Source organism: Helicoverpa armigera, chromosome 1 (genome assembly GCF_030705265.1).
Source record: "Helicoverpa armigera isolate CAAS_96S chromosome 1, ASM3070526v1, whole genome shotgun sequence".
In the NCBI taxonomy this organism is placed as follows: Eukaryota; Metazoa; Arthropoda; class Insecta; order Lepidoptera; family Noctuidae; genus Helicoverpa; species Helicoverpa armigera.
In genome coordinates, this window is record NC_087120.1 from 11,066,366 (window position 1) to 11,089,779 (window position 23,414).

The window sequence follows — 23,414 nt, forward strand, 5'->3', positions numbered from 1 at the left end:
CGCGCCTCTTATTTGCATAGTTAACGAGCACCCCCTCGCATCCCCTCTCGGTGAGCTAGCCTCGGGTGCTCTGGGCACAGACCAAGCTATCTACTGCCGTACGCCATAATATTTTAACTTTCTAAATTTCTAATACGCGAAGGCTGCTTCAATAAAAACTAAGTTTGATGCAAAAAGGGAAAGATTAAATTATTATTCTAAAAAAAAAATGATGTTAAAAATCTACATTAAGCTCTGCCTCACTAGGACGCCATGGCGATGTCGCCAGCGGCTCAGGTCTGGCTTCTTCAGGCATCCAAATGGCGACCTGGCTGGCGACCACACTGGTGACTGAGTGAGGGAGGTGCACTGTACCGTGTACATTATAGTGGCATCTGTGGCAACGTCCCCGAGCTGCCAGAGTAGCCAGAAGCCACGTAAGGAATTGTAGCGTCCTAATGAGGCAGGGCTCTTACTTTTTACAAATTTACATATTTCACTTGTGTATATAAGTACATATATATTATATAGCAAAGGAGACAGTGTAGCACCCGGTAATGTAGTACCTCTAGATGTAGATTTTGGACCATAGGTACAATGTATTATTGTGCCTTACATAGACTGTTATTTTTTTTTTTTTGAGAAATTAAATATCCCTTTACACAGCTGACCAGGCACGTGTAACCTAGATATAACTTCTACAAGTATAGTCGGATCTAGACTGTCAAATGCACCTTAAACATCTAGAAATACACAAACAGTGTTTAACTTTCTATCTTTTCCATGTTTCAGATCAAAGGATAAAGAAGCGAAGCTGTCAGCACAACTTCGTCCTCGACGAAATCCATATTGAACATGTGGAATGATGCTGTTAGATTCAGATTCCATATACCAATCTAAACGATTTTTAATCATGTTTTCAAATATTTTTCCTAGACATGAGGAGAGCGACACACGATTCGATTCGACTGAGATCCAATCCCGACTCTATTACGATTGAAGCGTATGTCGCATTCCACTATTTTTTCTTTGAAATAAACGTTTTTATCCTTTTCTGTCATTCAATAATGAATCATTATCTCTGCAAATGATTTACGATTGCAAAATGTTTGTACAGCAAACTACCGTATAGACCAAAATCACCAAAATAGCAGACCAATCGCAAACCAATCGAAACCAATCGAATGTCATTGGAATACGATTGGTCTTATATTAGTAGCAGAATGCCCGATATGGTTAAAACTGCTATTGCGATCATATTGCGATTCGATTTCTATTCGATTTTGACATTATTAACTTAGGAGAATCGGGCCCCTGGTGTAGTGTCTCTCCGAGATATCAAACTCATGTTAAATTCTGACCATGTAAAAGGATGTAATAAAAATTTTGAATTTAGATAGTCATTTTTTAATTCAAAAATACTGCCTAAATTATGAGAATCTTTAAAATTACTATTAGGTATCTGATAATTTATCTAGAAATGGAGAAACAAACTCATCACTGTATGATTTGTTGCCAGTTCTTATACCTTTAAACATTTTAAGATGATTCCAAATCTTACTTGTAGGTGTACCTAGTTCTATTAAAAGTGTTACATAAGTTATCCCAACCTATTCCTCTTTGTTCCGATATAGTTCTTTTCTTAAGCGCATCTTTTCTTTTGTAATCTAAATAATTCTCCATAGTAGGCTCACTTCTATTTTTAATGCATTATAAAAGACAATTACCTACCTACACTTTTTTCACAAATGTCATTCCACCAAGGAGCTGGAGGTCTGCTTTTAAAATTACCTATTTAGTGAATTTAGGAATTGTCATCTCTTTTTTATCTAATTCTATTTATATTACAAAAAAATATAAAAATAAAATATAAAATTTATTCCGGACATATAGCGCCATCTATTGGTCAAACCAAAAATCTGCCTGAGTCACTATTCTTCGCGAACGAAGTCGCGGGCAAAAGCTAGTATTTAATAAAAACGAATTTTGAAAAAAAAATCCTGAACCGCGCTTATTTAAAGTTCCCGCCAGAATCTATTTTTTTTAACTGCCACACTGGATGATTGCCAGTTACAAAAGTGAAAGTATGGGAAATGTAAAGAAAGTTACTATTTTTCTAACCATTGATTAATTTGCAAATAACCTTCTGAAACTATCCATGTTAAATAATTTAAGATGATATTAAGATCGTTAGAACTTTTTAAAATAAAATAATATTTATGATCCTGTCTATGGTTATATAGTTCGTTCAATATCGTTCAACATATTCATTCAAATAACAAAGCTCATTCTAGCCATAGATCAGTTCAGTTTCTAAATGAACCAATCCATGCCGATACTACTCCAACTACTCAGATTTACTTGTGCAACGACTGTTCACGCCCAGCGAAGTTAAATAACAAAAGTAAATAAAACACAATAACTATGAGAAAATTCTGATAGTGTATAGATATTTTTATTTAGTTTTATCTTTTCGTTATTATATTAAACCTGAGGATGTCTGTGAGTGCTAGCGCCGAGAATCTTTCAACTGACGCACAGGTATGTTAGGCGTATTGTGTTACTTTAACTACTTTTATATTTTTTATATTGATATAGCATGATTAATTATGTAGAGTAACTGTATTACTTTGTGAGTGCATAGTGAATCGAAGATTGTTTTCCCGTTATTAAAATGTTATAGTGAGTCATTGCGAAGGGGAACCTAATACGGAAACTGTGACCTATAAGTGTGGACATCCGCATGCGACGTAGTACTGATTCCCGCCCCGAACCCGATTGATTATGATCGCCTCAATATAATATGATGCACAGCGTCATTCATTAAAACGTATTTGATAAGAACATCGAATTATTTATCAGCAATCGCGAGCATATGTTTGACACAAAGAAAAACTTTGTCAAAACTTTTTGAAACTTTCGTAATTACGACACTTGTTCGCTTGTTTTATCTAACTTATTATAAGTTTGATAATGTTCAATTAGGTTCACAAAAAAGTTTATTCGTTTGCTTCTTCTTGTTTACTTTTTGGCCACTGATAATTTTAATCTTAGTGCCTAATTTTGGGACTTTTTTAAGAGATAGCCCAAGTTAATAGCATCCTCCTGTAACAAACAATAGATAAAAACATAATTGATGTGTTATTCATTAAACTAACGAACACTCACCATTCTGTGGTTTATTTACACATCAAATAGAATATTAATCACCATTATTTAAATGACTCAGGCATTGAGAGAAATAAATGTTGTTTACATCTTTTCTTCAGATTCTTGGATGTATTCATTCACATTTATGTGGAACTGTATCATTCTCTTATAGCTTTATATTCTATATTAGCTTTGTTATCTAGATGAACAGTATGTGCATCAATAAAAGTCATTAATAAGGTTGAAAGGTTAATCAACCTTGTATGTCTACATGTACAGACTATTTCCATGACTAAAGTCTGCCTTTAGACTTTGAATGAACCAAATTAAAACTTGTCTTATGATGCTGGTTTTCAGAGCTGTGATGGTGGCTCAATGTGCCTGGAATTGGCGCTGGAGGGAGAGCGACTATGTAAGGCTGGTGACTGCCGAGCAGGAGTTGCATTCTTCCAAGCCGCTATTCAAGCAGGCACCGATGACCTGAGGACCCTAAGTGCCATATACAGTCAACTTGGCAATGCATACTTTTATCTTGGTGACTACATTATGGCTATGCAGTATCATAAACATGACTTAACTTTAGCTAGGTAAGAATTAAGTAATTTCTGCATAATTATAGCTGCATTTCTTTTGACTATTCTCTCCTCTCTTTAAAACAAAAGTTGAACTTTGTCCTCTGATGGATTATTTTCATGTAATTTTCAGGACAATGAATGACAAATTAGGAGAAGCAAAAGCTTCAGGCAATTTAGGGAATACATTGAAAGTGATGGGCAAGTTTGCAGAGGCTATACAATGCTGTAAGCGTCACTTGGAGATATCTCGAGCACTTGGTGACAAGCTGAGCGAGGGACGAGCACTTTACAACCTGGGCAATGTGTACCATGCACAAGGCAAGCAACTGGGTCGAGTAGGGCAGAACGACCCAGGCCACTTCCCCCAGGAAGTGCGCGAGTGTCTTCTGCAAGCAGTATCCTATTATGAGTAAGTATTGTTAGTGATAGAACCTATATTTTTTTATCATTTCGCTATATCTTGGCATCACATGTATCTCAAACTTCAAGAACCTTAAAATTAGAGTACAACAAAAATGTACATGGGTCTCTAACTGTTTATTAAATAAATTAAAGTTGTAAAATTGCTTTTGATTATTTGGCTAAGAGGAAATATTTGTGTTAGTTTTAATCTATATGAGGAAAGCTATGCCCGCTTACTCCCTGCTGGCACAAATAAATGAAAACAACATGTAGGCATACATCCTAGCATGTCACACATAAATAAGTTTGTAAATATTTAATACAGATTTAATCATCGGCAGGAATATTGAGCCCTGACCTTCACCAGAAGCGATTTATTGGTTTATTGCCTTATGTGTACAGTGCGCAAAGCGATCCCCACTCTTCCGCCGAGAGCTCAATATCCGTGCCGATAACTATAAATTTGTCACACAGAAGTCTGTATATAAAATTGTCGTTTATATCACTCTTCAGAGAGAACCTCGAGCTGATGCGCAGCCTCGGAGACCGGCAGGCCATGGGTCGCGCTTGCGGCAACCTCGGCAACACGTGCTACCTTTTGGGCGACTTCGCTCGCGCCATCCGCTACCACACAGAGCGATTACAAATCGCTCGAGAATTCGGCGACAAAGCAGCAGAGAGGCGCGCCAACAGCAATCTCGGCAACTCCCACATATTCCTCGGACAGTTCGAAAATGCCGCTGAACATTATAAGTATGTACCACCCAAAATAGCGAATGTAACACAAATAGAATTCCTAGACAGACTGCATGACTATTTAGTAGAAACGAAATAAGATCATGCAAGTATGATTAGAGAGTTTCAAGCACGCTTGGAATGTAATTTGCATGCCGATTTCCACATTTAACATAGTGTAGACAAATTGTATTGTACATTGTTATTATTTTTACCTAACAAAGCTTTGCGCAAAACAGTTTGAATAGGAACACGTTAATATTTTGCCATAATGGGTTACATAGTTGGTTATTATGCATAAGAATGTTGCCCGCCGAGGTCGGTCGTGCCGACTGTCGGTCTTGGACAATCGAACTGAATCCATAAAATACAAGTATACAGTAATACTCTGAGTTGTTATGCATTACTGCGATTTGAATTTCTAATGCCTGTTTACAATCATAAGCGCATTTCGTAGTTGAGGAAACTTACCAGTTTTCAAATGGGTGTAACATTCGTAATTCTTACAATGGATATACTTACTTACGATAATAAGCAATTGCTAATTTGTATATTGTAAGTTTCTTATAAAGCGAATTGTATTTGTAATATGTTACAATTAAACCAATTGCTGAGCTGTTTTCAATACTATTGACATAGTAATGCTACTGTTCACTAAAAACTCACACTGCTACCCACAATGTCTGACCTGCAAAAACATCTTTACTTATTAATGAGATATATATTAATTTAATCAAATTAATAATAACATCCAATGTGTCTGTTTGCAACAGTTTGAACATATCTGTAGTGTCTTATTAACAAGTCAGAATAATTCTCGTTGTTGCTATTATAATTTAAGTGGATCCATCTTTAACATTAAATTCACCTGCATTAAAAATAATTTGACAATATAGGATCAGTGAAGTAGACCATATCTTTATCGATTTGGTATAGAAACATAGACGTAGGTAATTATTTAGGTTTAAAATTACATTCTTAAAACAAAATGCTGTTGCACAGTTCTGATGTTGGATTTTTTAATATCTTTTCATTACTTTTCTTCAGAAACGAAAGCATAAATCCAAGATATTAAATAGGTAGGTACTAATTGGTATTCTGAAAAGGTTTTTGAGCATGATACTTTTGAAATTGTTATTATATGAAGATATACGTACTTAAAATGTTATGGGATTCTGCTGGTAGATCAGTATAGCTAACTGAATGTTACTTTGTTTTTTTGTTAATTTAATGTAGAATGGGTAGTAAGCATGAGATAAAGTGCTTCTTAAAACGGTGGTGTCTTAAGCTACAATCTTGTACATAACTTTATGTAAATTGTCTTGCGATATTTAAGGTTCTATCAACAATCGGTTTTCTCTGCTCTCATGTGTTTAACAATATATTGACATTCAAGAGACGTTGTTGACCAAAACATTATCTACAAATGACATACATATCTGCAAACATAGTGTAGTATGTGTACCAAATTCCTTTATTACGACAATAGTCAACCGCCGTAGCATTAGCTTATTGAGAGATAGAATAGCCATAGCAATGAATGTTGTGATATCACTTGCAGACGCACTTTATCATTGGCGGAAGAATTGGGCGATGCGGCAGTTGAGGCGCAGGCTTGCTACTCTTTGGGCAACACTTACACACTGCTGCGAGAGTACCGCGTCGCCGAAGAATATCATGCACGTCATCTAGCCGCCGCCCGCCGGCTCCAAGACCGAGTGGGTGAAGGCCGAGCCTGCTGGTCCCTAGGCAATGCCCACGCAGCACTCGGCAACCATGAGAAGGCCCTGTACTTCGCCAACGAACACTACAACATATCCAAAGAAGTGAGTTTTGTACAAGGTAACGCTATTCATGCAGTATTGGTGTTCAGTGTGCGTTGAATAGTGTGTCTGCGACTCAATTATGATATTTTGACATGTACACTCGTGTTCGATTGCCTTTTTTCGGCGGCATATTGCTGCATACGTTTCGCATCTTTCCCGCTGAAACTTTCAACTACGCAATGTTTATTATTCAACTGTCAAAATTAAGAGTAAATCGATCTAAATTATCATGTCTTCTACCGTAATTTGGGCGCAGGTGTTGCAGAATAAGATAATTAAGCAGAAAAATAATCTAAACAATTGTATGCTGTCCGCTAAAGCAGCCGCTTAATCTCGACAAAAATTGAAGGCGCTTCAGTCCACACCCGTAAACTCTTGCATGAAGGTTATTATTCTGAACGCTCTCATAAAAATGTAATGGGGGCTACCGTTTTTTGTTTCACCAGATGGCACGCCTGTAGCGTGAGGTCCTAAACTACGGTAATCAAAGTTCGTATTATGAGCGCTAAAACTTATATCTACATTAAATGATTATATTAAATCATATTTAATACAAAAGAAGTATTGGCGTTGCCACAGTGTTGCGCAGTGCCGTTTTGCTCGAAAAAGAAAGGCGGACATAAGTTTCCGAAAGATAAAAGTGTGTCAAAGCAGTGACATTTATAAATCCGTAATCTGCATTAGCCATAATTAATCGAAGCTATTGTTAAATATTTGCAATATTAATTTAATTAGAAATATAAATCCGTGCTCGTAAAAACACAGTGACATTTGACGTTTCGAAGACCTCACGCTACACAAGCGCCTCTAGCGGCGATTTCATACGCGGTAGCCCTCATTGATAACGCACTACACTTAAGGAAGCCACAATTACCCTGCTACTGTAGCAACATTCACTATGATGCAGATACTTAATGCGACAGAGTCTGCTGTTGTTGAGTGTTCCCAATATATGCTTTCTCCTAACTCTGAAAGCTAAGTTTGGTCTCCAGCAACTTCAATCTTCAATCTGAAATGATAAAATCATCAAATTATACAAAGGAATTGTTATATTTATGCATGTTCTGCCTGTGGGCGGCGAGTTTTGGATTCCTTCTGACTCCCAGGAGTAACTCTCTCAGGCTGCACCCACAGCGAGAGGAATAACTGAGTTAATAAGGGCATTACATAAGTTTAAAATGGCAGCACATTAGAGAATACATGAGAAAGTGCATAAGAGAGTACAGAAAAACAAGAAATAAGTCTAACAACACAAGTAAATCAGGGATGTGTGCCCACTCCAGTAGACCCGTGACAACAATTATTATTACATATATACTTTCCACGTAAACTCTAGATGAATGTCAAATTCAGTCAATATGTTTGCAGTCTTGTTTTTACACTTAAACTTACATAAACACATATACAACATATCAAGTACCATCCAAAAAGATACATTTTGCTATGAAGGAACGGTGAGTGCACCAGTGTCTGCGCAAATGCTTGTGCATTACAATATTTTCTGTGCAACTGGGTGATCTCCGTGTAGGTATGCCGATTATGTATTGTTATGTAGTCGATAATCGGCTAGGAGGACGGCATCTTCAATTATTGTGCATTTTGTCACTGTCACATAGTTCTTATATTCATTCATAAAATCTTTTAATATCATTTACAAGATCGTCTGCATTCAAATGTCTTCAGTATGGTATACAGAATTACTGCTATTTGTTCTGACTTATCCCTATAATAATATGATGTCATTGTATGATGATCATGTCCCGTGATGTCAGTAATAAATGAATCATCTATATCTAATTGTACTCTATTGTTTTTGGTTGGTCCTTGTACTAAACAATGCGAACTCAGTTTTCGGATACAATTGTACTGTTACAATAATTCTATATACCGTACAGAACTCAAACATTACATGGGTCAACACGAATTTTGAGTCTGCGTTCTGTACCTCTGATTTTGATTACTTACTGTTACAGCCTTTTTGTCGTCCCACTGCTGGGCACAGGCCTCCTCTCACACGGAGAAGGGTTGAGCATTAATCACCACGCTTGCTCAATGCGGGTTGGTGATTTCAGACTATATAGTCCAGGTTTACTCAAGATGTTTTCCTTCAGCTTTTTATCAGCCATTGGTGTCCAAGATATACTTAGAAAGTACATACAAACTTAGAAAAGTTGCATTGGTACTTGCCTGACCTGGAATCGAACCCACGCCCTCATACTCGAGAGGTTGGTTCTTTGCCTACTAGACCACCACGACTTCGATATGCGATCTCGGACAAAGGCAGCTGTTTAACAATCCTCATGACAAACTGGCTCTGGGAGAATTGCACAGATTGAGAAACAATAAAGAATAACCTTTAGTCATTCTAGATTTTCAGCAAAAATATAAATCGGTTTATCCGTTTCATTCTGGCATTCCAGGGTGTCATCAGCCTCATCCCATTTCCAGCATCAGGTTCTCGTCAATTAGAAACTAGTCAAGCCAAATTCAACGAGCCCAAACTCGATGGGTTTACTAAAAGGCAGTTCAGGGTTACGTCTCCTTCATCACTGTGCGGACAGCCCCGAGGACACGGCGGACCACACAGTCCAGGAGTGCCCTGCCTGGGAAGGGCACCGCCGGGTACTCGTCGAGGCTTTAGGCGGCGGCGACCTCTCGCATCCGGCCCTGGTTCAGGCAATGGTCCGGGGCGAGAGGGCGAATGGGATGCTGTCGCCTCCTTCTGCGAAAGTCATGCTCGAGAAGGAGGCGGCGGAACGTCAAAGAGTTCGCACCTATCATCCCGGCCGCCGCGCTGGACCAGGTAGACACCACGGGCCCCGGGTGTCGCGAGATGACTCCCGGCCACCGTAGGCGTGGGTCTGTGGGCGGTGAGCTCGGGTGGCTCATCGCTCATGTCTATTTTTAGACAACAAGGTCTGCCGGGATTGTTCGAAAGAGTTACCGCTGCCCTTAACATTAAAGGCCTACGACTGAACCCACAAACACAAAAAAGAATACAAAAAGACTTTATAAATGAACAGACTTACGGCCAGTTTCTTCATCAAAAGTTAAAGTTAAAGTAATGTCTAAAGTAAAAGTAACGGTAAAATTCGTTTTTTCAAGGCTAAAGTGACAGCAAAACTAATAGAAAAATTGAATTTGACCGTTACTTTAACTTTAGACATTACTTTGACTTTTACTTTGGCTTTAACTTTTGATGAAGAAACTGGCTGTTAGTATTTCTTCTGTGTAAGTTGGAACTTTTTCGTATAAGCCCCCAAATGTAGTCACCCATCATGTTTTCATTATATTGTTCTTGATAACACTTTTCAAAGTTCATTACATCTTGGTGGAAACGTTACCCTTGCTCTTCTGAATATGCACCTAAGTTGTCTTTAAAGTTATCCAAATGAGCATGTAGCATGTGGACTTCCAAAGACATTCTGCAACCCATAACTTTGAAGTTGTGAAGCATATCAGTAATAAGGTCCGGGTAAATTAAAATAAGCTTCATGGGCTTCACAAAGTCCCAGCGGGGCCCAGCAGGGCCAAGGCCTGCCGGGGCTGCGGGTTGTTCGAAAGAGATACCGCGGCCCTGGTACATAAAAGGCCTATGACGGAACAGGACGGTTTTTAGTCAGTAGGAGTCTGACACTCCCTCACCGCTGCTAACCCACAGCGGGAGGGGTCATTTGATGATTTTTGAAGTCGGTAAAAAAAAAGGCTTGACGAAGTCTTATTAGTATAACGTTGCACATTCGCCCTACCCCATCAAATCACTCTTTCACTCTAAGGTTGGCTGTAAGAGAACCCAACACTGGGTTAAGCTCGCCGTTGTACATAATGTCTCCGTTTTCAGTGTGTCAAATGTATTTATGTGTGCAATAAAGAATAATAATAATAATAAGTCTCGTATTTGACGACAAACAATTTTTTCTGGCTCTCACTTTAATTAATTCGCCGCAAATATAACAAAAAGAGTCCACGGGATTTTTGCACTTTTTGGAAGACATTTTAGGCCTCACGACACATAAAATACGTTATTCCTTTGCAAAGCACACGCGCACGCTGCCGGTGACAGTTAGTTACTCTCGCTTCACACCCACAGCCTCCCCTACCCCTCTCTGTATCTTATATGCAACGGCTCCTGAAAAAAACGGCTAAAACCCTATAATATTCGTTTTACATTGTGTAAAGGTACAAAAGCAAACTTTATTTATTATAAACAGTTTATGCTTTTTATTCGATGTATACAATCAGAAAATATTCACTAAATAATAGACTCAAAGGAAAATATTTTTTTTGTTGACTTGTGTTATACTAACATACCTTAATATCCACACATTTATACATAATGATTACTTGTCAGCTATAAAGTATAGGTAAGTCGTGATCAAGGAAGAGTGTCTCAAGTGTGGAGCATCCAGGAAGTCAAGAAGTATAGATATTTATCTTACGAAAGCGGTTAAGCCATACTTGTGTGAGTAAATGTACATATACATTGTCTTTGTAGCGCACAGTAGTGGTCGAATCGACGCGACAAACTTATCCTCAAGCCTGTGTCCAGCATAATACCTAATAAAAGTTATATCAAGAATATTCGGTCATGCTTTTTTTCTTATGCAGTTTTCCAGATTGCCCAGATTGATAATCGCGAAAAATTAAAAATGTTCGCAAAGTGTGATGGTAATAGACATGTGAAAGGATTATACAGACAGAATAAAACCAGCCTTGGTGGTAACCCAGTCATAAAATTATCGACAAACCAGGTTTTAACCTAGAAAATGATGTTACTATTGAACGACTATCATAAACTTTTCAAGGTAAAGAAGAAAAAACCGTATACATCGTATCGTTGTGGTACCGTTTTCTAAGAAGTTTGCTCAAAAATATTCTTAATTTTTTAACTTACCAACCCACATCACCCGAAAAAATGGGAATGAAAAATGATTGTAATCTCGTAATCGTAATCGGTATCGGTAATCTGAGAACGAAATTAAAGTTTAGCTTGTTAAAACAAATGTACGTATGAGAACACACCACACTATCGATCATCATCCAAGCAATGTCGTCATTTTCTTTCATAAAACCTTTTTTTTCTGTAGCTGTAATGTAAGGGTTAGTATCTAATTATTTCATTTCATCACCACAAAACGCCGAAAAATCTTACCTATCCAAAAAATTTAACGCCCTTGCTGAAATTGCTTTATTTAAATATTAGAATTAGTTAACAAAGATGTAGAAAGTGTCTGCTTGTACCTAATGCTCCTCTTATTTGAAATCTTTATAAGCAAAAATAATCCAGTTTTAATTTTTTCACTATAAACTCAAAAACAAATATTTAAAATAAGGCTGATAAATCAGCACTTTTCGAAACTGAAATCAAAAGACAGCCAGCAAAACGCCCACCCTTCACCACTTCCCGTATTTTTCAATTCCCCAGCAAGTATAAAAATCAATGACCATTAATGTCAATTTATCATGTAAACACCAAAAACAAATACAGCTACAAATGCATTGTACAAGCACTAACTTAGTTCCTTTTTTTAGAAAATAAATTACAGAGGTAATAGGCGGGCGACTTCGTATAAAGCACTTATATTAAATGGGTATAATTTTACAGTCGGATCATTTTCATATTAAATAACATGTGCTCGCAACGTAACACTCATGAATCGACCTGCCGAAAGCCTTCAAATAGTTGGCGGCAAACCCCATGAAACTGTCAGTCAATTCTCACGTGGTACATTGAACCGAACATCGCCGAGACTGTTGCGTCGCACAGTGGAGCGGGTCCATAGAAGCGAGCGGAAATAGTTTTGAAATAAAAATTACCGTTTCAATAAAAATGGATGATTTGATATAATGTTCGTACAAGCCGAAAACGATTTAAGTAATTTATGAATAAAGCCTGAATTTTAGGAAACATGTAATGTAGCTTAATAACTTCCCTGTCCCACGAGTCATATGCGATACACACCGATTGTTTAACTATTGTGTCTACATTGTGGACAGTGAAGTGGTTAAACCAATTTCAATGCATGTATGTTAGTTTCTTCTGAATAATCTGCAGAGCAAAATCATTCATTTGTTGGTCCACGGTTTCTAGTCTGGTTCGAAGATCTATGCCTAATCTCACACTAAAGTTTTCAAGCCATTCTTTTCCCTAATTTTAATTTTTCAATATTTTGCCCGCTCGCTTCTATGCATTGGATCCAATGTGCGTTGTTTGTGTGCACATGCCTCCCCCGGGCCAACGTCAGGCCGTCTGGGGGCCCGCGACTGCAGTCGACTCTAACCGATCTAATACGAAGCCTTCGCGCCTAAATTCAAAACGCTTTGATTGGTCATTTCGACGACTTCGCGCATGCGCCCATTTCAAACAGTACATACTGATAACTAACTACCTGGCTAGTTCAATTGGTTTCCGAAATCCCGCTCATACAAAATGTGAGTATAAAATTAATAATCGAACATAATTATCCAATAAAAGTATTATATTTTTTTACATCTAAACATTCTCGGGGAACGAAAATTATCAATATTGTGTTTTGTTAAATAATACAATAAACTGTCATAAGTTAGATAATTTATAGTGAAGTGGTCTCGGCCGGTCCTGTCTGGGGTCGAGCTCTGCCATTGGTGCACCTAAACTGTAGTCAATGCATGTACATCGTTAACTGCATCTAAGATTACTACCGACCGCGGACTCTTAATTAAAGTGATATAAGTTTATTTGAGGTAGGTCAGTGTCGAAAGGGGTCCAAAATAAGGCCCGGCGGGTTGGGCCGCCGGGCTGTGCCGCCGGCATCAGCGGCTTTGGTGTGTAGACCGTAGACCCCTGAAAGAACTAGTAACTTTAAAAACAAGGTAGAGATTCCGTTTTGAAAATCGTTTTACGATATCTGTATTTTTTTAATTATTTATTTGAGAGCTCTCTTTGTTTAAATTTACAATATGTGGATAAACTGAGTTTCATAAAATAAATTAAATTGAATGTATAAAATAAGCGAATGCATTCGCCGAATTTTTAATTGAGTGAATTGTATGTTGGGGGCTATATAGCAGTGATCGATATGAGCTGGGATTAATTAATTAAGATGATTCAGAAAACCTATTGACCTATTTTATATAAAAAATAACCAGGCAGTAACTAACACAAATGATGATGCGAGGTTGTTAATAGGCTTTTTCGGCGAAACAACTTAACCGATAAAATTGAATCTTGGTACTGAGAGATGTAAAAATATAATATGCACGCAAATTAATATTGGGAGATATTTAAAAGATTTTCGGATCCATATTCAACAGGAAAAGTGGTGAATGGGCGATATGCTGCAAACTATAACTTGTATTCTGAATAGGTACAAATTAATTGTCTACCAAGTTGTGAATTTTTAATTAGTTGTATTGACTTGCATTGTTACGTGCCCTATATTAGATTTTCCTTTGTTTCCTATTGTCTAGGTACTCGGTATATCCTAAGTTCTTAACGAACCTGTCAGTCGTTGTGAAGTTTTCCGGGAAACTTCGGCAGCATGTAAGGATATCAAATAAAATATGGATTGCACTTACATATAGTAAGCTAGCGTATATCATAAAATTACCCGCTTCATGTAACTATCGACAAACGGTTCATTATTGATCTAGTCAAGGGACATCATTATGTGGCGAAGCGACATTAATGATGAAAGAATAAAGAAACGTGAACGTTCCATAAAAATGGTCTCTATATTTACACCTTTCTCAGAATATTTACACTTCACTTTTTGAATCTTTAAACAGTTGAGGCTATAATTATTTGTACGTTACATAAATGTGTTTGTTTGTTGTCTGCAGCTTGGTGACGTTCTCGGAATGGCGACGGCTCAGATGAACATCAGCGATCTGCGTAAGGTGCTTGGGATGCCAGCGGAGACGGAGTCGCCTCCTGCGCCGACCTCCGACGACGACAGCGCGCCTCGCACGCCCTTCAACGCGCTTCGAGTGAGGCGCCAGAGCATGGAGCAGTTATCTCTTATACAGGTAAACTACAAAAACAAATAAAAAATACTTCAAGGAATAGAAATGAATTCCTACCTTTTCCGAGCCTTCTGACTACCCGTAACGGCTGCCAAAGATGTTCAATGACAGCCGGGACCTGCCTTTATGACTGTATTTTGAAGGAAATTCTTTCTTAACAGAAATAGAATAATTAGTAATTAAGAAACGATCTCTGAAACTTTACTAAAATCCATTCAGTTGACAGAATAAACGTTTATTTAAAGACTGAGTCGAATATTCGGAAGCGTGTTTATTACTAGTCTTATGCAACGGTCTCGCACGACCGCGGTCTTGCCAGTCTATAAGTTTCAATTATTATTTAGTATTTGAATTATGTACTCAGATCATCATATATATTTTTTTGTTTTTAGAAACTGTCCATTCGAGCTGTCGTATTTTTTGACTTTAGTTTGGTTTTGTAGTCAACAGAGTTCAGTATCTTGTAACCCTATTCTCATCTAATCGGTAATTAGGAATCTGGTTTCCAGTGTTAGAACACTTGGTCTTTTAAATCTGCTAAAGTACACTCCATCAGCGCCTCCAAGTTTGTATGCGAGTTTATTGGTTTCAAATAAGTGAAGTAACAATTTTTTGATTGTCAATTAAAACTAAAAAATCAAATGAAATGAATATTTGTAACACAACAAGCACGTAAAATACATAATCCCTTAAAAATTGTCCCTCCATATTCACTTTGCTGCGTTTAATAAAACTATTATAATTGAAGGCCTATGTCTCTTTGATGATTACTGCTCGCAATAATTTTCCAATTAATCCTTCCCTGAAATCTGGGCTCATTTCAATAGATTCTGAAAAAAATTGGATAAGCTTTCAATTTCAACCCTATGCCGAAGCCATAAAAGCTACAGTCCTAACGTGCCCTAACATACACCTGATGTAGGTCAGTGCTAGTAGGGATGAAATTCTGACCCGCGGCCAGGTTTGCTTCTTGGGACGCCTGCCGTATCAGTCGTGTCGAACGACCGAGTGTTAATAAATTAATTTAAAAAAAAAACTTATCGATCATGGGGTCCAACCAGTCGAAGGTGACATTAGTGCTAATTTTTCTACCGAATAATTTGCTGTGACATTTTGATTTTGTTTTTCTAATACCGTGAACCTCGCGCAGATAACACCCGACGCGAAGAAACGAGAAGAAGAAGCCGAGGCTGAATCTAAGACGGAAATCGCACGCGCCGAATCTGAAGACAACCCCGAGTCGTTCTTTGATCTCGTGCTGAGATGCCAGTCCGGAAGAATGGACGAGCAGCGGGCAACGCTTAACTGCAATAAGGAGAACCGACCGAAGCCGAAACCGGCTGCTACCAAGGTCCCGTGGCCCGCCATCACCGCTCCTGGCAAAACTATTGGGTGAGTACTATTTAAACTAAAGTTTTGACTTATCGACTGCAAGCAAGCAATACCTCCTATCTGACTCCGGGTGGATTTTAAAGGGGAACAATAAAACTTAATAAAATCCTTATTCCGAGGTAGGTATAATGAGATACTGAAAATCAAAGTTTTCTTTTTTTACGCATAGTATTGCTTAATAAAGTTTTTTGTTTTTATTTCGAATCTAAAGGTAGTTTATGGTAGATACGAGTTTTTTGAAACAAAAATGTCAGATAGAAGGTATTGCTTGCTTGCAGTCGTTATCTAATCTACAAATTAACAATGTTTTCCCGTGGTTTCACCCTCGTTCCAGGTGTACTTCTTTCCGCTTCGGTATAAAAACTGACCCATGTTAGTCGAGGATAGAGTAGCTTTCCATCAACGAAATAATTTTTCGCATTAGTTTTGGAGCCTTCATATAAAAACCAACAAACAAAAGAATGTTTCCTCTTTATTTAATTTATTAGTGTAGAAGTCTCGCTTACTCTATTTTAATAATGCTTACATAATAGAGTGACCTAGATAGAATTTCACATGTCCTTTTGGTGAAACCTGTAATTGACCCTGGCGGACTAGGAGAATACTCTCGCTTACATTTTACAGCTAGCGTAAATTGATGTTGGCATTTCCGCGAATGACAAAGGTTTAGAATGCGTTTTGTATATAGATTCGTAGAAAGGAATAAACGCTGGTATGCGTACCTGTGGCTGGTAAAATGACACAAGCATTTATTGTTGGGATATCAATCAATTGGATCTCGATCTAAAGATTATCGCAGCTTCGATCGATTATTATCCAAGCTAGTGGATGTCCAATACTCTATTTTGTGTAGGATTCTTTTAAGATTTTAACATTATCAGTCTTGCGGTCCCCAGATTCAGTGGGTAAAATACCAACCCCTCAAGTGTGACTGTGGGTTCGATTCCAGTTCAGGCAAGTACCAATGCAACTCTTCTAAGTTTACATCTACTTTCTAAGTTAATCTTGGAAACCAGTGACTGTGTTTCGGAGGGCACCTAAAATTGTAGGTTTCGGCTGTCATTCAAAATTTTTTGGCAGTCAGATAGATGGTCCTCTGATTCAACTCCTAACCCACTAAGTCACTCATAACTATAAGCATCTTAAAGTTATGGTGACCTAGCGGCAACTGCATCTGTCTCTCAAGTATGTCGATTCTGGGTCAAATTCTATGCTATACATATTTTTACAACTTGACGAAATATAGAGAAAAATCTTAAGGAACATTATAGTGGAATCTTAAGGATTAAAGTGAACTCCGAATTATATAATCACAGGTTTGAAGTGGTGAGAGTCCGATGTAAAGTATTTTAACCTCCTTTGCATCTGATTCTCGTAATTAACTCGTGCTGTCAGATCCATTTTGAAACCTCTGACTATGTCAAGCTGATAATGAAATTGTGGAGTCGTGGGATTTTCTCTCGAATGTCAGCCCTACTGAGGGTTTAGGACTTAGGAGATACGAAGGTGATTAGCTTTAAATCCCATTTCTATCATCTGCATCCGAATCTGCTGCTATTTTGAGTTTATCACCGTATCACCTGTACGACCGTAACGCTCTGAGTTTAGATATATTTGGTACAAGCATTTGTAGGAATTTAGAAAATGTGTCACGCAACAATGTGAACACCTGAAATTTGGTTATTGAAAAAATTTGGAAATGCAAACTTTTATTTGACTTTTTTATTTGTTATATATCGAATTCATATATGAACATGTAGGCACGTGCACTCGTTGTCCTATCATCGGGTTATCGAAAAATACGTATGTTATTTATTTAATATGCTGAACTATAACTAAAATATAAACAATCCTCGCAGCAGCTAGTATTTTATTTGTGAAACCGTAGTCCAAAGTACAAGAGCAGATACCTACAGAATAGGTATAGATTATTATTAATAAGTAAAATTTCTGCATTCTGAATAAAAATTAGGAAAAAGAAAATTATTACTTGCATACATATTACATTGCATACAAAATTAAAACATTACACCAAACCAGTACTTTGTTTCCCTCAGCCTGCAATATTATTTTTATAATCTACGTAATGTGAATGGACACTTCTCTCTTATCTCGAGATATCTCAATGATTGGTATCTGCACGAAACTTATCTATCTGACTGCGCGTGCCTCTCTGTGGTGACGACACAGTGTTTATGCGTGCCAATCATTAAGTCACATCTAATATTAAAGAACCTTTTTTTATACTCTTCGTTTGAAACTTCAATTCATATTTTTTTAAGTCGGTGTACTGGTTAAGTTTGTGATGAAAGAACATGGCGGAAAATCAGGGTCAGTATTTATTGTCATTGTTCCACAATTTTCGGCTTCACTTACAAGGTTTGCGTTGTTTAAAATTTTAGAAAAATAAGATAATACAGGGAAACTGTAGTCGGTGTAGTGGCCAGGTGAAATAAAGGTTATTTGGTGATACGTACTGTGGAGAGTTAAATATAATTACATATTTAGCATATTTGAGTCTCGTCATGATGTGTTAGCACTTGTGACGAAGATGGGTATAAGAAGCGGCGCTAATTTAGCTCGCACGTATCAAAGGAGGTAAAGTTTGACTGTTGTTATCTATTACAATAGATAGTTTACTATAGTTTACTCGTGCCCTGGAATTAAAGTAAAACATATTCTGAAGGGAGTACATTTTCTGAGGACTAGAAAGGTTGAGGTATTATTTTAAATTCGTAATTTGTAAACTGATTGCTTAGTTTTTGCTGCTAGTGATATTATGAAAAATTAAATTTTAAATGCAGTGTCGAATTAAGCTATTTCCAAGACTGTTCTCAATGACTAAACATCCTAGTAACATGAGTATACTACTTAAAACTTTTAAATGTACTATATTCCTTTTTTTTTTCTAAAAACCCTCTTCCAAATATGGGTTTCATAAAACTCGCCGTCCACGACAGGTAAAGGTGCTTGACGAACTTTCAATGTAATGAAACGATATTGTCAGGTCTAGCGATGCTATGCTGGATATGATCAACAACCTGCAATCCGAGAGAATGGACTCTCAGCGTGCGGAGTTGCGTCCCGCGCAGAAGAAGCCCAACAAGGAGCCAGCGCCGGGCACCTCGCTGCCGGGCCTGCGCCCCCAGCATACTACCCGCACCAAGCCCGAGGACGACTTCTTGGAGATGATTGCTCGTGTGCAGGTATCTTTACAGAATCTCATTATTTATCTTCAAGTCACTTAAATTCGCCTGAAGCATTTCGAAGTCGAGTTTTGAACAATTACTACTGGGTACCAGTCTACATTACAGGCTTTATATCCCTTTCATGGAGATTTAATAAGGTGTAACACCAGCAGCTTCCAGATTACAAACTACATTGTAAAAATTTCAAAAACATCACACAATTTCGGCCGAACAATCGAGATCCCTTTATAATTCTTTCGATAACTTGATTAAATTGTACCTTTTTTGCAGGGGTCTCGCCTGGAGGATCAGCGCACTGAACTGCCTCGTCAGCGCACTGAGCAAGCGAAGCCGCGCCCTCGGCCCGAGCAGCCGCAGCAGCAGCAGCAACGCGCCAAGGGAACTGTGCCGGATGACGACTTCTTCATGCTGCTCATGAAGGCTCAGGGCGGCCGCATGGAGGATCAACGGGCTTCGGTAATTATATTTTCTTCGACTTTTTAGGAGACCATGTCCTGGTACATAAAGGGCTTACGAAGAATCATGATAGGTTTTAGTCAGTATGAATCTGACACTCCCTCAACACATTTGATGATTTTCCACCAAAAAAAAAGGTGTCCAGTATTTCATATTATAATATCAAGCTTCAACCTTCCTTTCAGATCCCGGTGAAGGAAAATCGTTCCAACAAGAACGATCCCGCCGCGAAGAAGTAATGTGTCACACCCTCAACGGGCCGTAGCTGTGTGTTGTCCTGCGCGCCTTCTGTCATCAGCAACGATACGATGTTAATTACTCTTCGCTAAGTTATCGCACATTGTACATAATATATATTTAGGCGTTTACTTTGCATGTATGTTGCGTTTGCGGCCTAACGCCCGGCGAACCCCAAGTACAGTATCATAGGTAACTCGGTGGCCAGCAGCCTGGTCACTCGAGGATGACTCTGATAGTGCATATCAACACTTCATAGTTAGGAACAAAACTATACTTAAGATATACAACGGTCTAATACTCGAATGATAAAAATCAAATCTCCATCCGGCCACTTTAATGAAATCGATATCGATAATATTTGATTTTTAATAATTCATTAAAATTTTAGAGTAATCGTATTCATAATCACAATATGCTGCTACTTTTTGTAAACTTGTAAGTCGAATTGAAGTGGTGCACTAAGTGAGGCTAAATAGGGTTGTTTCCAATTTTCGGAAATCTATTTAGATAGCTTCTAAATAATTTTAAGATCACCCTCTCTTTCATTTTTCGTCTCAAATCTTTTTATTTTTTATGTATTACATTTTTTTCTATTTCTCTTAGAATATTGCTCAGAAAACGCTAGATCACGTGACTGTGACGTCAACGTTCTCTGTTCATTCCTTTACATTTTAAAGCACATCTAACGAGAAAAAACTAACATACCAACTAATGGATTTCTTAATTTTTATAATGTATTTTTATAAAATAGCTACAAAAACTATAATATTTTATACATATAAATTATTTTTATACATTTGCACAAAAATAAAATACCTCAAATGTTTTGAGTTGTGTACGCGGAAAAATGAAACGGTGCAAAGAAACGTAAAGTTTGTGTTTATTTATATTGAGGTTATGTTTGTGTCCGCGTTCAAAAAGATTTGATGCTTTTTCAAAAAACTTAAATTAAATGAATGTCCAAAAGGTTTGTGTTGTGCGAGACTGGAAATACGACCATTAGTGCTCCAAATAAACTGTTCATCCACGTTCCGCTGAAAAATCTTGGTTATTGGCAAAGAATTGAGCGACCATAGAAGAGTCTACTCTTGGCAGATTGGAACTATAAGCTTTCATAAATCCTTTCTCCATAATTCTTTAGCAGTTGTATCACTTAAATGCAATTAACACACAGAACTTCACAGAAGCAAATAAACAAAACATTAATTCTGAGGTTATTTCGATATATCTGTCACAGAGAGAATGACGTCATCGGTCTCTTCTCGTCGTTTTTAATGGCGTGACGTCATAGGCTCTAAATTAAGATTTCATAAATTAATTAAAAAATATATGGTCAGTTATAAATAATATGATATAGCTTATCGTGTTTCTAGTTTTGTGAACTTTCGGTGCATTTATTTATTTTTAACTAAATGAATACTAGGAAACAACCCTATTATAGGTACATGATAACAATGATATGATATTCGTCCGTTGCTAAATAATTTACTTTGCTACGTAAGTGCCTGACGTCTATGTCATTTTGTTATTTATAAGTACCTATTTGTTAAAGCTTTTAACACTTTTGTGTGTACTCACTATTTTTAATTACACCAATATTTTATGCTTTAAGTGACTTTGTGTCGATAAATTAATCATCATTATGAATTTTTATCTCATAGACGATATTTATATTAAAGATTTTATTCGGTTAATTATTTTTTACTTATTTACATGACGTAGTCTTTTGGCAGACGAATAATAATTCATATTAAAGATATTTTCCCAATTTCTAATGTTAATTAAGGTAAAATTATGTCGCTCCACTTTTGGCAATAATGTTATTTATCAATTTACACAAACTTTAGTTTTAAGTTGTAGTTTTAGGTGACCAATATCAATAATGTTTAGTTAATTGTCAGTTATAATGAGTTATGTATGTTGTCAGTAACGAATCACTGCGCATCGTATCGTGCTAGTCCGCCTCCGCCTCTCGTCACGCTCTCTGTGGCACCTCCACACTTTGTCAACGTCGCTAACTGCTCGATGTCATCACTATTCCAAATTCTTGTTGGACAGTCCACAACATTGACTGAATTATATTCTTTTTTCATTTTAATAACAATGTATTAACGAGGAACCAAAAACTATGGTTCTCAAAATTCATTCCAAATGCATTTACTGTGTATTTTATTTTATATTTTCAATCAAGGATCAATTTATAATGTCTATTCTATTAATTGACTACTAATAAAATTTTACAGTTCATCAACATCCGTCTCTTCAATGCATAAAGTCCGTTTTTTAATCAAATTAGTAAATTGACATATTTTTGGAAAGATTATACATAAAAATTATTATGTATTTCGATTGATATTTAATTATCACACATCAAAATTATTACTAAGAAAAAAGATGTAAACTAAAATAAATAAAAATTATAAATGTTCCCTTGAGATGATAAAAGTTCAGTATTCGGCAAAAAATCTGACACCCTGATTTTGAAATTTGACATTACCACTTGGCAATTTACTAAATTGAGTTAAAAACGGTCTTTAGGTACAACTTTCGTGCTCTTTTTAAAATCTGCGTGTTGTTTCCCCAGTGCTAATGTGATTCAATAACCAAATTGTTGTACTTTACTGTCATTCTATGTGGATAAAAAAAGTTCATGTGTTAAAAATAACATCACAACTATTTCGACCACGGTTTTGGATCAATTTATATTACACTGACTGGCAAAAGCCACACTGATTGTGGAGATGAAATTTATGTCAAATACACCAGTTTGTCGATGAACTAAGACTAGAGCCCACGCCACTATTGAAGTTCCTACACGACGATAATATCCTTGTAAAATCACCGCAATAATTGTACATTTTACGATTATACAACCCATCAAATCTGCAGGACTTCTTTCGTGACGCGCTCTTAAATTAATAAGCATTTTGATTTTTAACAATGAACAGTTTTGAAAACTATTTGAAAATAATTTTTGTTCATTGTAAATAAACTTAATCTAAAGTAATATATAAGTGATTGTTATTGAAGGCCAATAAATGCCAAATTGCACATTGAACTAACATATTTGTTTCATTTATTCTCTTCCCTCAAATTATGATACGAAAAGCCAACCGCCAGAAAGGCAGTTTAGTTTATTAATTAAATATTGGTGAATGAATTTAGGATGTTCCTATTTTGCTGTGAGCACCCTTAAGTGCTACAAAATGAATACCTTAACCATCCCCGTTGAATACAAATTATTAAAATATATATTCCTAAATAGGTAAGTAATTAAGCAACTATACTTAATTATTTCATTCATTCAATGAAATGAAGTTCAAGGGGCCACATCTAAAATATCAAGAACAGTAATTCTGATGGAGAGATTCCTCTTAAAATATTCGCTTACAAAAATGTGTATGCCTCGGCGCGACACAGCTAAATATAATGTATTTACACACTTT

At 36.9% G+C, this 23,414-nt stretch overlaps 1 protein-coding gene across 1 annotated transcript; it reads left to right on the plus strand.

Moving 5' to 3' along the window:
• The first annotated feature begins 2,293 nt into the window (after nucleotides 1–2,293).
• LOC110379366 (G-protein-signaling modulator 2) lies at nucleotides 2,294–23,030 on the plus strand. The gene is made up of 10 exons (XM_021339005.3): nucleotides 2,294–2,520; nucleotides 3,487–3,716; nucleotides 3,835–4,113; nucleotides 4,620–4,859; nucleotides 6,403–6,667; nucleotides 14,489–14,674; nucleotides 15,822–16,063; nucleotides 19,071–19,269; nucleotides 19,543–19,728; nucleotides 19,914–23,030. Exons 1-10 carry the CDS (start codon nucleotides 2,476–2,478, stop codon nucleotides 19,965–19,967), a joined length of 1,926 nt encoding a protein of 641 aa, XP_021194680.2. The 5' UTR covers nucleotides 2,294–2,475; the 3' UTR covers nucleotides 19,968–23,030.
• The last annotated feature ends 384 nt before the right edge of the window (nucleotides 23,031–23,414 follow it).

Bases quoted from the DNA above. Each gene is read 5' to 3' on its own strand.
- LOC110379366 (XM_021339005.3), top strand. From the start codon at position 2,476: ATGTCTGTGAGTGCTAGCGCCGAGAATCTTTCAACTGACGCACAG. The intron at 3,717-3,834 runs GTAAGAATTAAG...TGTAATTTTCAG, and splicing joins CATGACTTAACTTTAGCTAG to GACAATGAATGACAAATTAG. The intron at 6,668-14,488 runs GTGAGTTTTGTA...TGTTGTCTGCAG, and splicing joins ACTACAACATATCCAAAGAA to CTTGGTGACGTTCTCGGAAT.